The 15906-nt window shown below is 40.8% G+C and overlaps 1 protein-coding gene across 1 annotated transcript; it reads right to left on the bottom strand.

Moving 5' to 3' along the window:
- Positions 1-1888: 1888 nt before the first annotated feature.
- On the bottom strand, positions 1889-15759 carry LOC122872425. The gene is made up of 10 exons (XM_044188642.1): positions 15549-15759; positions 14085-14230; positions 12434-12515; positions 12056-12191; positions 11279-11481; positions 10974-11110; positions 10668-10809; positions 10260-10541; positions 4675-10105; positions 1889-3559 (listed from the first exon to the last, which is right to left on the bottom strand). The coding sequence occupies exons 1-10, from the start codon at positions 15672-15674 to the stop codon at positions 3549-3551; spliced, it is 6696 nt and encodes a 2231-aa protein (XP_044044577.1). The 5' UTR covers positions 15675-15759; the 3' UTR covers positions 1889-3548.
- Positions 15760-15906: the final 147 nt, after the last annotated feature.

Here is a 15906-nt window from a genome sequence, read left to right on the forward strand (position 1 = left end):
TTAGTCATTTAAAGCGACACTATGTAACTTTTGCTAAATGCCTGTCACTATGGGCTACAAGTGACAGTTATGAGATAATGCTAAATGCTAAACTACTGTATACATCCGTGACTGTATAGAGAACTACTGTTTAGCATTTAGCTAAGGTCGCTACGGTCATACCAGACCAACTAAGTATGTAGCGACAAAACCCCTGAATGTTTTGAATTGAGAAAAGGTGTACTTTGTTGCCTATGAATTCAACTTCTCATTTGAAAGAGAAACAATGCATTAGCCCATCCCCCAAAAAGTTACAGTCTCCTTTAACTGTTTGGTAAGGCTATATTTTCTGTAAATCAGATCACCCTAGTCTGTTGGCAAGTATGTTAATTTTGGTGGAGAATAGCCTACTACATGCCTTTCATTTTATGTTGTCTTTTGCATAAAAACACTCAAACACTCAAACCCATTACATGTAGCCTATTATGTGTGTTATTGTAGAATGTAACTCCGCTGCATGTCATTATTATCCCGCCACATTTCCATAAACATAAAACATAGCCTATAATACAATAATTATACATAAAATGAGTTTTACATAAAATGAAATTTGTGACTGCTCCTTTAAAAAAAAAACTATTGTATGTTATGTTAACTCTTTGGTAATTGGAGGATGAGAAATGCACGTTACGTTACTCATGTTTCAAATGACAAGCCCAAAGAAAAGTACCTCCACCCCCCAGCACACACACATACACCTATGGGTGGGAACTTGACTCTTCCTGTGGTCTCCCATTTCTTCTCTACCTCCTCTTCAGCAGTCTCTCTCTCCCTTTGTCTGTGTCTACCACAATAAACAATATTGACTTAGATGGAAAACAAAGAGATCGCCTTTCTGTCTGGACCTTGTGACCGTCTGCCTTTCTAACTGCCTCAACACTTGTCTGTCTGCATCATTAGCTGATTACAGTAATTAATGGCTGAGTGGTAATTACTGTCATCAGCCTTAGAAAGCCTCAGCTACCTAATATATATTTAATTTCTGACTATTTTTGTACAAAATGTGTGAACAACTGTGCCAAATCAAGAAATTATACAACTGACTGACTCAGCAGGGTTAATATCCACTTTGGCTGCTCTACTGACAATGACAGAAATAGGATTTATTATAAAGTAATGCTACATAATGCTAGACATTTTGCTCATGTTGCCAGAAAATGACCCTGAAATGTCCAAATGTCCACGAAGTTTCAGGCAGTGAGCCTGAGCCTGAGGCTACAGTTGGTGGAAATCCAGTTCCTGAGTGCAGCTGTGTAGTGCTGAAGTTGGTTGATGCAAAAAATCTTGTCATTATCTACTTCTAATCTTCAAACTCTGCACAGTGAAGGTAAGTAAGAAAAAACTAAACACATTTTTGAGTGAAGTGGGACTTTAACTTCAGACTGGCAGCCTGTTTCAATCCAGATAATGAAGGAGATTTGCTACATTTTCAGCCCTCTGATTTTCACTACCCTCACAGTTTTTAAGTATTTAAAAAGAAAAGACTCTGGTGCAAAGGGCTGCAGGAGCTGACAGTTAATGACTTTTTTTAATGACCTCTAAAAAAACAATTGGGTTCCCCTCCTTGGTTTTACCTTTTGAAGTACTTTCACATGTTGGATTGCATACTTTAATATTTGTAAGATGACACAGGCCAAAGGTTGGCAAAGGTGAAGCTTTATCTTGTGAGTGATCAGTCTACTTGGAACACAATGTAATATTTTCTCTTCCTCTGCAGCCCCCCGTCCAACACGGTTGTGTCTGATCTGATGCCAGTGGACTTTTGGAATAAACTGCTCATTCTTCTGATGAAAAAAAAAAAAACATTTCTCTGGTGTATTAGATACCATTATAAGGCCAACAGAATAGATGCAATTTGAATTGTTTTATTTTTTTCTTCAGGAACAAAATATAAACCCGGCTTCAACACCCCCTTATATAATAAGCCATTGAAACTCTTCAAATATTTACAAAAGATAGAAAATAAAACATAAATAAATATAACCTGCTGCTGCTAATTAAAGACTGGTGCCGCCTCCCGGTAACACTTTAAACTGTTATAGTTTACTACGATCCGTTTCTCTTTGAAGGGAATCCTAAAAGAGAACAGTCATCTTAAAAGAGAAATCACAGTCTTTGACAGTTCAGTAAAGATAAAATTGAAAAATCCATGTTTAAGTGATAAAATATAAGCCAGAATGTCAGCTGCTCCACTGACAGCGAATAACAGACAGAACATGATCAGTGACAGAAAACATTAGTGGGATACTGGCACATTTTGTTGTTTGTTATTGCTAAAGGAAATACAGCTTGATGGATGTGATTGGAAGTGAAGCCACTTCTTGACTCTGTACACAGTACAATACAGTGGAGCAGCTTTGTATGTAGAAATCCTTCTTTTGCAAAAAGAGCAAACACTATTTTATGTTTTGCAAGAGGAAAAAATAAATCTGTTAACATGACGAAGAGATTGAGATTGGTGCACACTGACCCCTACTGGTTACTCATGGTGAGGACAAGCACAGGCCTAATCAACCCTTTGTGTAAGAAATAATTAGTATTTAAAGAATTATACATACAAATTTCCCAAAGATGATACAGCAATCTTACAGCTTTTCAAAGTTTAGACTCAGTCTAAATTATATGTAATGTTAAGATGTTAAAATAGCATGAGTTTTTAGACGCTTCATTCATTGTACAATCCCCATCACTTTAAGCAGAAAGAAATTGACTGAGAAATCTTATGAGAAGAGTGCAAAAAGCAAACAATAGCATTATATGGCTTACTGATGTGAAAAATATGTATCCTAGTGATAGCAGGAGCAGCCTTGTCTTCTTGCGTCAGTTTCCCCCCCCACAGCTTTCAAGAGTCCAGTCTTTAAAAAAGGGACAGTTCACCCCAAAACCAAAAATACATATTTTTCCTCTTACCTGTAGGGCTATTTATCCATCTAGATTGTTTTGGTGTGAGTTGCCGAGTTTTGGAACTGAGATCTTGTTGTGAGCAGTTTGATATAAATGCATCAAACTGCTCACAGCCAAGTCTGTGGATTATCTTGAGTCACCAGGTCATGATTTCTGGAAAGAGTCTTTCAAATATTTTTTTTTTTACGCTAAGAAGGAAAAATATGTATTTTTGATTTTGGGGTGAACTGTCCCTTTAAGCCACAATGCTTAATCTCCATACCAGGTGAAGCATCTGGCAACAGCACGACGGTTCCAGAGCAGGCACTTCAGTACTAGCTGTTCTGCTAACAGTCTGAACGGGAGTCAGTTCACTTTGATTGGCTAGTTCACGTGTTCTGGCCGCTCCCGGGCCTTACGTTACAGGCACATGCTGCAGCAAAAGTCAGGTAACCCTTTCAGTTCTCAGTCTCCATATGCACGACTCGTTGCCCACAGTAATGAACAAGTCATCCAGAGAGCACTGATCTGGTGAGGTATGATCCATCCAGGGGCTCCATGCAGGTCCACAGTTCCGTCTATTATGCATCCAAAATGTCAAATCACTTTGACTTAATTAGACATGTTCAACTGTTGCCTGAAACAGGAAAAAAAAAAAAAAAAAAAAAAAAAAAACACATGAAAGAATTTGAGACAGAGTATGAGTATGTGACAGAGAAACAAGCTACACCAAATGTGGGATTTATGCTGTGTGTCAATGTTTCATGTTTCACTTTACAGGATGAGGACTATCGTATCCTTGGACTAATAATATCTCTGGGAAACTTAACAGATATAACAGTGCCCGCACACTGAACAGATGCTCATAAATGACGATTTATTATTAAGTACAACTAACCCAATTCCAATCTTCTTAGATGAACATCCCAAAGTTCATAATAAGATGTTGCCTCCTATAATAATTATATTTCATCACTATATTCAGATTAGGGTTGCAGTGGTATACCGTGGTATGAAAATTGGCATTCATACCATGTACATTTGCTTATCTATGGTATTGAATTCTACCGTATTAGTGTTATTAAAAAAATATATCTTTCAAGTTTATATCACGTTTCATGTCCGTCAGGACATAGTATATAGTGAAATTATAATAAAGGGTTTGTTCAACCAAAGAAACCCTTCTGTTTTTATTCCTTTTAAAAGGGTCATTTTAACTGAACACAATAATAATTGTGTAATACCGTGAAACCGTGATATTTTCTGTGACCGTTATCGTACCATGAAATTCTCATACCACTGTAACCCTAATTCAGGGTGACCTTTTCTGGGAGTTAAGCATTTGAGTGCACTCCAGTGATTGATATGGAATTGATATCTCAGGTTTTTATATTGTATATAATTTGATATGTACATATTGATGTAATTGACTGGCTCGACCTGGGATTCACAGCTGGGTTGAATCAGGTGAAGTCTATATATGGACATTCTCAGTCACATGTTGAATACTTCTTGATGACAACATTATTTTCAAATGTCCTAATTGTACTTAATAGTCTTTTTGTGAGCATCTATTCAGTGTGCGGGTGCTCTTTGTTCTTGATTTTTTTTTTTTTGCCTGATATCACGTACCTTAAAGCATAAACCTTCTCAACAGGGCTACTGGCTATTCGAACCGATACAGCATTTTCAATGTCCAAGCATGCTGCATTGACACTTAAACTTTCTTTAGATTTCAATTATGAAACTCACCCTCGTCATCAGAGTCAAATCCAAAGAGGTTTGAGCACTTATGCAGTTGGAGATGACTCTGCAGATCCTCAGCACTGTTGAAAGTAGCAAAACAGTTGGCACACCGTTGTCTCTGCAGAGCTGTTGTAACCTTTGCCTGCTGGAGAGGGGGGCTTCTCTGAAAAGACGGGAAAACCGACATCTCCTTCCTCCGTTTTGGCATGGTGATGTACTTCTCATCCAGATATGCTGTAGGTGGCAGACGCATGTATGGCCTCTTACCATACTCTGCAAGAGTGTCCTTACACACCGTAGATTTTACATCCTCACGTGCCGGTTGTCCATTCATTATTACAGAGTAACCAGGGCGCCTAATTGTGGATTGCGGTGTTTCCGCTAAAGTTTTTCCCTCCTCAACTACAGAGCTCTCCACTACCTCTGCTTTGACCTCGGTGAGCGGTTGGACTTCAGTTTTTGACTTTGCACGCTTCTTACATGCTGATGGACCACCCTGATCTTTGCATTTTTTCTTGACAGTCTTTTCGTCACCTTTATAAATATCCTTGCGCTTATTTGCTTTGTCGGGGTCTGAGTTTTTCGTGACATGAGATTTCTTTGATTTGACCTTTTTTGTTACCTTCTGTGTGTTCTCTTCAGTGGCAGTGGGTGGAGAAGTAATTTCATTTAAGCTGCTAGGGATGGAGGAACCGGAGGTGTCCAGTGTTGCACCTGATGTTTCTTCTTTTGCTTTTCCTTCCACATCAGGAGAGCTCTCTGCTGCTGCTTTAGCCTCAACCTGTTTGTCTACAGATTTTGACTTGGCTGTCTTTTTCAAAGCAGTCTTGCTAGCATCTTTGCATGGCCGTCTTTCCTTGACCGTTTTTTTGTCCCCTTTTTTATTAATATCTTTGTGCTTCTTATTTTTCTTGCCTGAGTCTGAAGAAGCAGCGTTATTTTTCTTTCCTTCTTTTTTCACAATGAGTGATTTCTTTAACTTTTCTTCTGTTGTTACCTTCTGTGTTTTCTCTCCTGAGGTGATGGGTGGTGCAGTTATCCTATTTAAACTGTTAGCTGGGACAGCAGACACAGAATTACCAGAGCTGTTTTGTGTTGAGTCTGTGTTTTCTGCCTTTGCTTTTCCTTCCTCATCAGCAGAACCTTCTACTGCTGCTGCTTTGGCCTCAACCTGTGGGACAACAGATTTTGACTTGGCAGGTTTTTTCGAGGCGGACTGTGGTTCTTTGAGAGGAAATGTTTTCTTGACAATCTCTGTGTCGGCTTTGCTATTTGTAACCTTGTGCTTCTTTGACTTGCTTGAGTCTGAAGAAGCAGTTTGACTACCGTTTTCTGTAGGAGCGGAGCGTTTTTTTGCTTTATGCAGTTTCTTCATTTTGTCAGTGGTTAACTTTTGTGTTTTATCTGCTGAGGTGGTGGTGATTGATTGATTTAAACTGTTATCTGTCACCATAGCTGTATTATGTGAGACCCCCTTTTGTTTAACATGATTCTTCTGAAACTGCTTGCTGATTGATTTCTTTGATTTTGTCTTTGATGTTTCTGTAGTTTTGACTGCATCTTGGACCTGCCGACTTTTTCCTTCTTTTAACTCGTTCACATTTGAGGTCTCTGCAGCTTTAGAGGGGCTTGCAAGCTGAGCAGGGCTCTTCTGATCCTTCTGCAGAGGCGCTTTTTCTTTGACAGTTTCATTGTTTTGACCAGTAGTGTTTTCATCATACACAGCTTCCTTTGACTTAGGAGGACGCCCTCTTTTAAGACCTTTTGTGTTTACTTTGACCTGCTTTTTCTTTAACTTATGCCTCACTTTGATATTGTGTTTCAACAATGATGATGAGATGACTTTGTGAGTTTTGGGAGCTGCCAGGGTTGTATTTGTTACTTTAACCTTTCTTAACATTTGCCTTATTCTCAGATTAGGGACAGTGGGCTGTGCCGAGGCGTCCTTGTTAGAAAGATTCTTCAAGACATGTGAATCCTTTGTCTCACTGCTCTCTTTCAACTCCTGCTTCAACAGAGATGCTCTGTGCTCCTCTGTGGTGGGAGGAGGAGCCTTAACATGTTTTCCTGTGGATGAGTTACATGTAGCTTGTTCTCTTGACTTACGAGCAGCCTTTACACTCACAGTCTTATTTACAGTAGTGGTAGCAGTTTCATCCTGTGGCTCATGATCCAGTTGTTTCTTCCCAACCGGCGTGTTATTATGCTTGTCACCTGTTTGCTCATTTGTGTTCTTGTCTGGTTTACTGGGTTTGGAAGCATAGTGTTCTCGTTCATGAAGGTTCAGTGCCCAGAGACAAATAAATAGTTGAGAACAACCAGGGTGGCAGCACACTGCCTGCAGCGGACTGTGCCTTCTGGCATGGCGTCTCATTTCCATTCCGGTTTTGAACCTTGCAGTACAACCCTGATGAGGGCAAGGATGCCGAGGAGCGAGTCTGTGTCTTTCAACATGGTGCTGAAAATGTTTAAAACTCCACAAAACCCTCATGCAAACACTACATCTGCTGTTTCCGACATGGAACGCCAGTTCTAAAGGTTTGACCTCACCATAGTGATCTTCGAGAGCATGGTATAGGAGTGATACACGGTTTTTTGACAGGTCTGTAAACCAAGCGCAACCATCCACAGGACAGCAAACTTTCTCTTGTGGCTCCACATTTTTCTCTTCAACAACTTTCCCATCTTGTTTTGTGGCTGTCTTCAGGACCTGCAGAGATTCAGTCTCCTTCATACTACCTTCAGTGGAACGGCCAAACTCTTTGTCTACCTGAGCCGATGTTGCAGAGGAATCCATCTCTATATCTTGGTTTTCTTGCAACCTGGGATTCTCAGCTTCATAACTTGTTCTTTCTTGAGAGATCTCCTGCTGTGTAAGTGGCTGCTTAGCTTTCGAGTTTAAGTTGTCGTTTTTCAGTTCATCAAGCTCTCTCTTTTTGCCAATATGCCCATTTACCTTATGAACAGGCGTTTTACTATTAAGGTGCTTTGACGTGTTTTCTTTCTTTCCTTGTAAAGATGGACCATCCACTGGCTTGTCATTGGATCTTAACTTTCTGGATGCGGATGGGGTTGAATCTGGAAGGCTTATTGATTTAGGACAAACAGCAGATTTTCTCTGTCTCCCACTACTACGGCGCCCAGAAGACATGTTTGTGGACTTAGCTTTGGCAGAGGTCTTAGGTGTGGAGATATCTTTGGTCTCAGAGTCCCAGTTTTCTTGGGCGTTGTTACCAGCTGACTCTTTGCTCCTCTTCAGCTTCTCAATATGATCAGACAGGTGCATCATGGCCAAGAGGTCATCTTTGAACATCGTCCCACAGAACATGCATTCGTCTTTACGATAATGGAACATGGCATGTGCTACGACACGACTTCCCTTAAAGACCTTGCTACAGAAGGTACAACAGTACTCCAACTTGGATTCCTCTGTTTCCGGTGGTGTTTCCATCGGTTCACTGTTCTCAGGTGATTCTGGAGTAATATCCTGACTTCCCGCTTTCTTCCCTTGCACATCAGTAACTGCAGAGGCCCCCAGTTCTGGTACAGAGCAGCTGGAGGTAGTACGTGATTTGGAGGCACTGTGCTCTGGAGCTGGCTGTTTGTGATGCTCCAGATCTCGAGCAAGTGCCTCAGGTGCAAGTTCAGTAACCACTTCCGTTACTAATGTCAGAGCAGATATGTCATTTATACCGTCCTGATCCGTAGGTGTATAAGTAACCTCTGTTTTACTTAGAGTGACCATTGTTCCTCCAGTGTCATTGTGTCCATTTTCACAAGGCACATGTCGCTTTGAGAGTTTGGGTGAAACGTCGGTGACATCTACCTCGGAAACTTGTTTCCCATCTCTAAGAACAACATCTTGAGACTGTGAGGGCATGGGATCAGCAGCTCCATTGATTGAAATGTTGGCCGTATTGGAGACTGGAGGGATTTCATCAGTATCTACCATCTGATTGTTGTCTACAGTTGAGGTCTGCGAAACCTCTGCTGAAGTTGTGGTTTTTGAAGTGTCTTTTACAGTTTGAGCTTTAGAGACCTTATCTAAACCTGGGGATTGAGCCGCTTTAGGGGTTTGTGAAGCAATAGTGACTTTCATCTCAACAGCAGACTCTTCACAGAGCTCTCTTGCCGAAGCTATGGTTTGAGCTTGCAGAACCTTATCTAACATTGGGGCTTCTGTCACTTCAGTAGCTGCTGAGGTCTGTGACGCATTGTTAGCTTTCATCTCAGCAGCAGGCTTTTCAGGGAGCTCTCTTGTTGATGTGAGGGTTTGCGAGACTTTTCCTGTGCTTTGAGCTTCAAGAACTTTTTCTACAATTGGGGATTCTGTCACTTCAGCTGCTGTTGGTGTCAGAGAGGCAATTCCACCTTTCATCTCAGCAGCAGGCTTTTCACAGAGCTCTCTATGTGGATCTTTTGGAGGACTTACTTGCACTGAGGAGCGTGTGATTGTTGATACTGAGCCTTGAATATTCGACCCATTTCCTTTCCCTTTCTGCCGCCGAGCATAACAGTGCAACTGTTGTACAAACATAGTTGCATCCCGCGCTCTAAGAATCACCTCTTTGCGATGTACAGTCTTCACAGGTTGTGATGTGGCAGGAAGCTTCACTGTAGGTTTGTAAAGAAGCACTTGAGGGAACCCTCTCTGTCTGTTGCAAGTGTCCTCAATAAACGTACCCATCAGTTCATTGTCTGGTAGGGAGAGCTCAAGAATTACTTGTGGAGGGTTCAAAGAAAATCCTTTCTGGTGCTTGCTGTTGTTTTCCCTTGCCATTAAATGAGAGTTTACTGAAGGTTTGTGTTTTGCATTGTTCTTGATCTGATCAGTTTCAGACCTCTTTACGACAGAGGATCGATGGTGCTGTTGATGTTTCAACCCATGCTTTTTGATCTTCGGAGAAACATTATTTTCTTCAAGAGTTCCTGAGTCTTCCAGAAGCCACTTGGGTCTCCTAATCCTCCGTTTTGGTGGGTTCTTCTCGGAGAGTCGTGTAGTGCGTCTAAGTTCTCCATACCCAACGGCTAAATTGTCCTGTAGTCTGTCTAGCTGCCAAAATGAACGCCTCAAAGGTTCAGATGATGCGTCCTTGCCTTTCTTCTTTACAGTGTTGTCAACATTTAGCCGTGTTTTGCCAGGGCCCACCTTTAATCTTTTGGATGCAGTGTCAGTATCCTCTTTATGATGTCTGTCCTTTTTATGGTGCCGCTTCTTAACTGCAGCCTGAAGTGACCCTTTACTTTCTTTTTGACATACTGATGTGCTTGATTGGAGAGCAGGTTCTTTGGTGCAATAGTTAAGGATCCATCTGTCCTCCATGATTTCTTCGAGGGCAGCGCTAACCACCTTCTCACTCATCAGCTTCAAACAGTTGGTCCGCAAAGCAATGAGGTTCCAAAACTCTGGGTCAAAATACAGGTCCTTCTTCAAGATCTGAGGAGAGATAGAAAGAAAATGTTGTGGTACTACAACATGGAAAAACAGCAAGCAACAATGTCATGTACCAATTCTGTAATGCTCATGTGGACTGACTGAGAATCCTAAACTATTCTTCTCTCTGTCATGATTTGTTAAAAAGGTTCTCTACCTGTAGGGTTTCGAAGCGAACATGATTTCTGATGGGGCTGTACTCCACATGGTACTCCTGATCAGGATGCATGTAAAGAAGGTACACCATCTTGTAGGCCTCAACAGTGCGTTCCAAGAAGAAGACAAGAAGAGCACATGCCCGGCAAACCTCCAGGTCATTGGGTAGCAGGCCAGCAATGGTTTTGTAGATTAGGGACTTGGTGATGACATCACAGGGAAGGCAAGACTCCAGGGCATTAGCACAAAGCTCCACGCAGAACTGGATACCATCTTCACCCAGCTAGTGAGATACAGACTTGCTAAATATTCAATTCAATACACATAGAAATTGACAAATCTTAACAAATCTACTCAAATTTAAAAAAATACGATCTTCTAAAAATACACTGCAGTTTGAATTTCTCACTTCTTGCAGTATGGCTCTGATGAATGGGAAGATCGAGTTGACATTGGTGGCAGACAGCATCAGTTGATGACTCTCCTCAAGTAGAGCTTGCTTGGATGTATTCAACCGACTATGAAGTTTACTCCATACGAAGACAAGGTCACTGCAAAGAACAGAGTTAAAAATGTTTTTTTAATGCTTCCTTTAATGGGGAGTAAATAAATGTATAACTTGGCTGCAACGATTTTTGTAGAAATTAGGAACGTCATTAGGCCTCAGTTGGTGTTATAAACTGACTATATTAGCATCACATTTAAGTTTACTTACCACAAGTAGTACATGTCTCCCCTGCGGAGCTGCTGGGAGAGGAAGGCTCTGCTGAGGGCTAGTAGCAACTCATCCTTTTCCTCACACTCCAAACTACAGATGATGTGAATTGCATCTTTACCATTAAGGTCAGCCACCTGAAAAACAAAGGACAATGAAAAAATCTGTTTAGCCCAATAGATAGTTCTCCACAACACAATAGGTATAAATATAGTTGTGTTGTAACTAAGTAACTGTGTAAAACAGACTGAAGCAAAAATTCTCACCATTTAACTGAAAGACAGTCTTGAGCATACAACACCCACCTCTTTGTGTAGGCTGTCATGCTGTGAAGTTTTTGAAAGCCACGTGAGGTAGACCTGGAGGAAGAACAAGTGTTGTCCTGCTGTGGGATGCCAAGCACAACACTTAGCCAGGGCCATAGCCTCACTGACCCGCTCACAAGATAAGAGGTAGTGCACCCGAAGCTCAAAGAACACCGGCAGCTCAGAACTGATGCACCCATCCACTGAGGAATAGTCAAGCCAGAAGAGAGATACACATGGTTTTAGTTTACTTACTGTTAATGCTTCAGAGATTAGCAGGAATCACAAGGCACAATCATTGAGAACATTTTTTTTAAAGCAAAGGTATTCAGATAAACTACATTAACAATTCATAATGTGCTTTGGAGGAGCAGGAATCCAATTCAGCTACATATTGGAAACTTTTTGGTTTATGCCTCAACATGAGACATAAAAGATTTTACCTCAAGATTTTACATAGGAAATTATATATTTTCTAGATAAGTACTGGACACTATGCTGAACAAATTTGAACACTAACTTTTCAATAATATTTACTGTGCCAACAGGCAACAATAACTGGAGTTTTATTTACCAAAACATGGTAAAATGCAAAGCATAGAGTGGTGGCTAACAGACTCACCTTCGCAGGGAGCTTTCATGAAAAGTGTGAGATAAATTGATTCAGGTATTAATGTACACAAAGAGAGACAACTCTGAGGCAACAACTAATTTACTGTAGTCAGTAGCTAGAGAGGTAATGACATCAGTGTTGGGCATACTACCCATGTTACCTACCTTCACTCTGAGGTAAACTGGACTCACTGAGGATTGCCTGTAAGGTTGGGCTGGCCCAAGGCCCGTCACCCTGAACCAAACGCTCCACCTGAAGTAAATGAACATTCTGATGCTTCGAAAGGGCCAAAAGACATTCCTGAAAGAGCATGAGGACATAAATAGTGTCTTAAAGTGCTAGTATTCCAATGAATATATCAAGAGCCCATCATCCTGTATTTGAATAATTTTCCTTAACAATTTTAAATCAACTTTTTTGAGAGGTATAGCACACAATAAACAACTATAAAATTAAGCCATAAAACTTATGTTTCTAATTAATTATTTTAAAAACATCTATACATCATTCTGTAGGAAAGATAATCCGCACTTCATTCTCACCTGGAATGTAACAGTAAAGTGTTTCAGGGGCTCCTGATGGAAGTCCTTCTGGTCAAAGAACAGCAGCAACTCAAAAACACTCCTGTGAACAGATCAAAATTGTTTAGCTTCCATCTACAAATTCACACTTTAAACAGCTTAAACCTACTTTATAACTTTAAATCTGAGTAGCACAGAAATTAAATTATTTGTGTGGATGTACTGATTGTAATAAAGAGCCAGAGGAATGCATTTAATTGGGAAACTGAGGGAAGCCCTGGGGCAGATGGGACGGAGTAGGGTCAACAGCTGGCAGCATGCCAGGGTTTTTCCTGGCTCACAAATTTAGTTGCATGAGCCAAGGAACACAATCAACTTTCAATTCCATAAACGCTGCCACCAACTGTCCCCAAATATACAAGACTACTTCAGAGGGGGTCAACAAATATATAAAAATAAGTTTTATTTATTGTATATGTGAACATTCTTATTGTTTTCTGTACGAAATTGATTTTTAAAGTTTTTTCCTGGGGGTGTGTGATGTTTTGTGTGTGCTTTTTCAAGTGTACATTGTTCAAGGTCAGTTCCCTAAGGGCCGATAAAGGGTTGCGTTCATTCATTTACAATGTGAAACTTGGACAGTGAATCAAAACTGAACAAAGCAGGAACCAAAACAACAAACACTGCACTAAAAAGGTACATCCAGTCTTTCTTTCTTAATGAAATCTAAATGTGAGATGCTTCTGCATAAATTTAAGTATTTCACAAAAAATGGATTTCTTGTTGTTCAGAACAACAAATTTAAATAATGCCCCATGTCACAGTCCTACTGCCAACTAGCTTTTGGTTATAACTGATGTACTGGTTAACTAACTTTAGCTAGCATGAGTGATGAGTAAGACAGGTAAAAAAACATATTCGAGTAAAATAAGCAGGTGTATCACATTTATGGAGAACACATTATGCGTGTTAAAAAATAAACCTGACAATCTTTAATGGTGAAACTGTTTCAAAACTTTTAAGGTGAACTACACTTAAGCTCTCACAGACATCACTGAACTGGCATGAAGATGAACCAAGGGCTAGTGGCAGCTGTATGTGGCCTCTAGCATTCAGAGTTGCATAGATGCAGCCACAGTAATTGTGGTTTGCAAGAAATTATATCGCCTTAAACATCTCAACTTTGCTCTCAAACAAGGTGTTACTGGGTTTGCTCTGGACATTAAAAGTGATGAGATTCAGAGATGGTAGCAGGAGGAGTTGAGATATGAAAGACAGTAGCACATTGTGCTGCTATCGCCTATGGCAAATTCAGCTATTTGTCTTTACAGGTGTATTCTTATCACAAATTACATGATCATGTCTGGCAGTGCAAGTTTATGAAACAATAATTGATGTGACTGAAAACCACATGTTGCTTGCACCTGACTTCTAAACTGAGTGGGCGTGACTGCAACAGCACTGCTGCCGTACTACTTGGAATACTATTTAGCAAACACAAGTAGAGTAAGAGATCATCTTTTTGGAAACAGTTCTAAATCACAGCACTTAAGTGTAATTGCTTCCATTTTATTTATTTATCATTGTGTTAAAGCCGTAAGTAAAATCTGTGGCAGATACGCAAGTCTACAAAGACTGAAAGCAACCTCTTTAGGAACGTCTATGTACTTACAAGGCCAGACTACTGAGTGTGTGGAGAACATGATCACAGTTTGATGTGAAGAAGGTGGAGGCTCGAGTGAAGTAGCAGAGAGCTATCTCAAGGATCCTGAGCTGAGGCAGCGGCACCTGCCAGTGAGAGGCATACGCCTCCACCAGCTGCACGGAGAAAAGGCAAAATCACAAGGAGAATTAACAGTTTATCATTTAAGTTTAAACCTGTGGCAAACATTTAGTCTGGAGCAGTTGTCTGCAGCTTTCCCCTAAGACACACGTTTATTGCAGTACACAATGAAAAACTACGTAAGTAAGGGACCCGCATGCAACCAAAATGTGGCACTTGGTGCTGCTTTACACAATACATACAGCTGAGCTGTCAAATGCCTAAAAGCTGCGTGCCAATATTGCCCTCTAATGGTGGAGATCCAAGACTCCAACACTCTTGTGCACCACTGGAATCCTGCGAATGTTAACTGTCAACAATGATGTTCTCAGGCCTTTGTCCAATCAGTACAACTAGTTCCCTACTAAATTGAACTTCAGCAAGTTATGAAGCATCACAACTTCAGTTTGGCAGTTTATTTGATTCAAAATCAAACCCTGAATTAAAATGCCAATAGCAAAATAAGAATTAATATCTTGGATTTGTCAACAGCAGAACAGACTATTACTACTATGTTAGTAATTAGGCTAGAACCTTGTTTATGACTCTCTTCTGTTACCGTCGAAGATTTACCATGAATCCTCAACAAATGACATATTAAATGCACTTTTCCATGAGATTTACTGACTGGTTTTATTCTTCTAACGTTATAGCATTATGAAAAGTTCAGGGCATGAGGACATCTTGTGATACTAGAAATACATAATCTATTACTGAAAGTGACAGTACATCTACATGTCCTGTTGCTGTTGGGAATTGAGACAGGTGATTAAGCCATATTCGAAGTTGGATTTTATGACAAATGCTTGATAATGCTGGCTACTAATGGCATGCCAACCTTAAATGAGAGATTAGCTAACGTCAGATAAGTCCCTTACAAGTTAAATGACTACCAAACGTGTTGCAAACGTGCAAAAAGTTGTTCAGTCGGTTTGTTAAACATTCTGCGTACTAACTAAGCTAACTTGCAGACAAAATCTTGGCTAGCTGGGCAGCTGGTTGAAGCGATTAGCCGAGTTAGCTTGTTAGCTGTACAGTGAACAACCATTGTCAAAATATTGACTGATTTACTGACTCGGACGCTTCGATAACGTCACCTGAATTTGATCCTGGGTCAACAGACATAACATTTAAAAGGCGTTACGGGAATATATTTGTTTTTTGAGCGACTACGACTCGTTAGCTAGATGCTAACGAGCCTAACTGCTAATGCTAACCGTGCAACGGCCAGTTCTGGGGGAGGGGAGTCGGCTAACATATATGCTCCTATCTTCGACAACAAGCCTGTCAACAACTTCAGCTACGGCTCCTTACCTTGCAAAAGTCAGAGCAGAACGGTTTACTATCGGCTCGCAATTCATCACTTGAGAAACGGTTCAACAAACTCTGTAATTGTTTTTCAAGCCCCTCTAACTCGCTCACACTACCCTCCTCCGCCATACTGCCTGTCTAGCCTTGCTCGTAGCATCTACCACACAACACATACATCGCCACGGTCAACGACTTGCTTTGACAGCGCTGATTGGGTACTGCCAACGTCAGGGGCTCGCTCCTTTTCTAATCCAGCGTGCACCGGAGAGGAGCTGGTTAGGGCGGAGTCTGAGCTCCGTAATTAAATCAGATTGCCTCTAATGAAGCCCCGCCGACACGGCATTAAGAGTAGACCATTACA

Source organism: Siniperca chuatsi, linkage group LG24 (genome assembly GCF_020085105.1).
Source record: "Siniperca chuatsi isolate FFG_IHB_CAS linkage group LG24, ASM2008510v1, whole genome shotgun sequence".
Taxonomy (NCBI): domain Eukaryota; kingdom Metazoa; phylum Chordata; class Actinopteri; order Centrarchiformes; family Sinipercidae; genus Siniperca; species Siniperca chuatsi.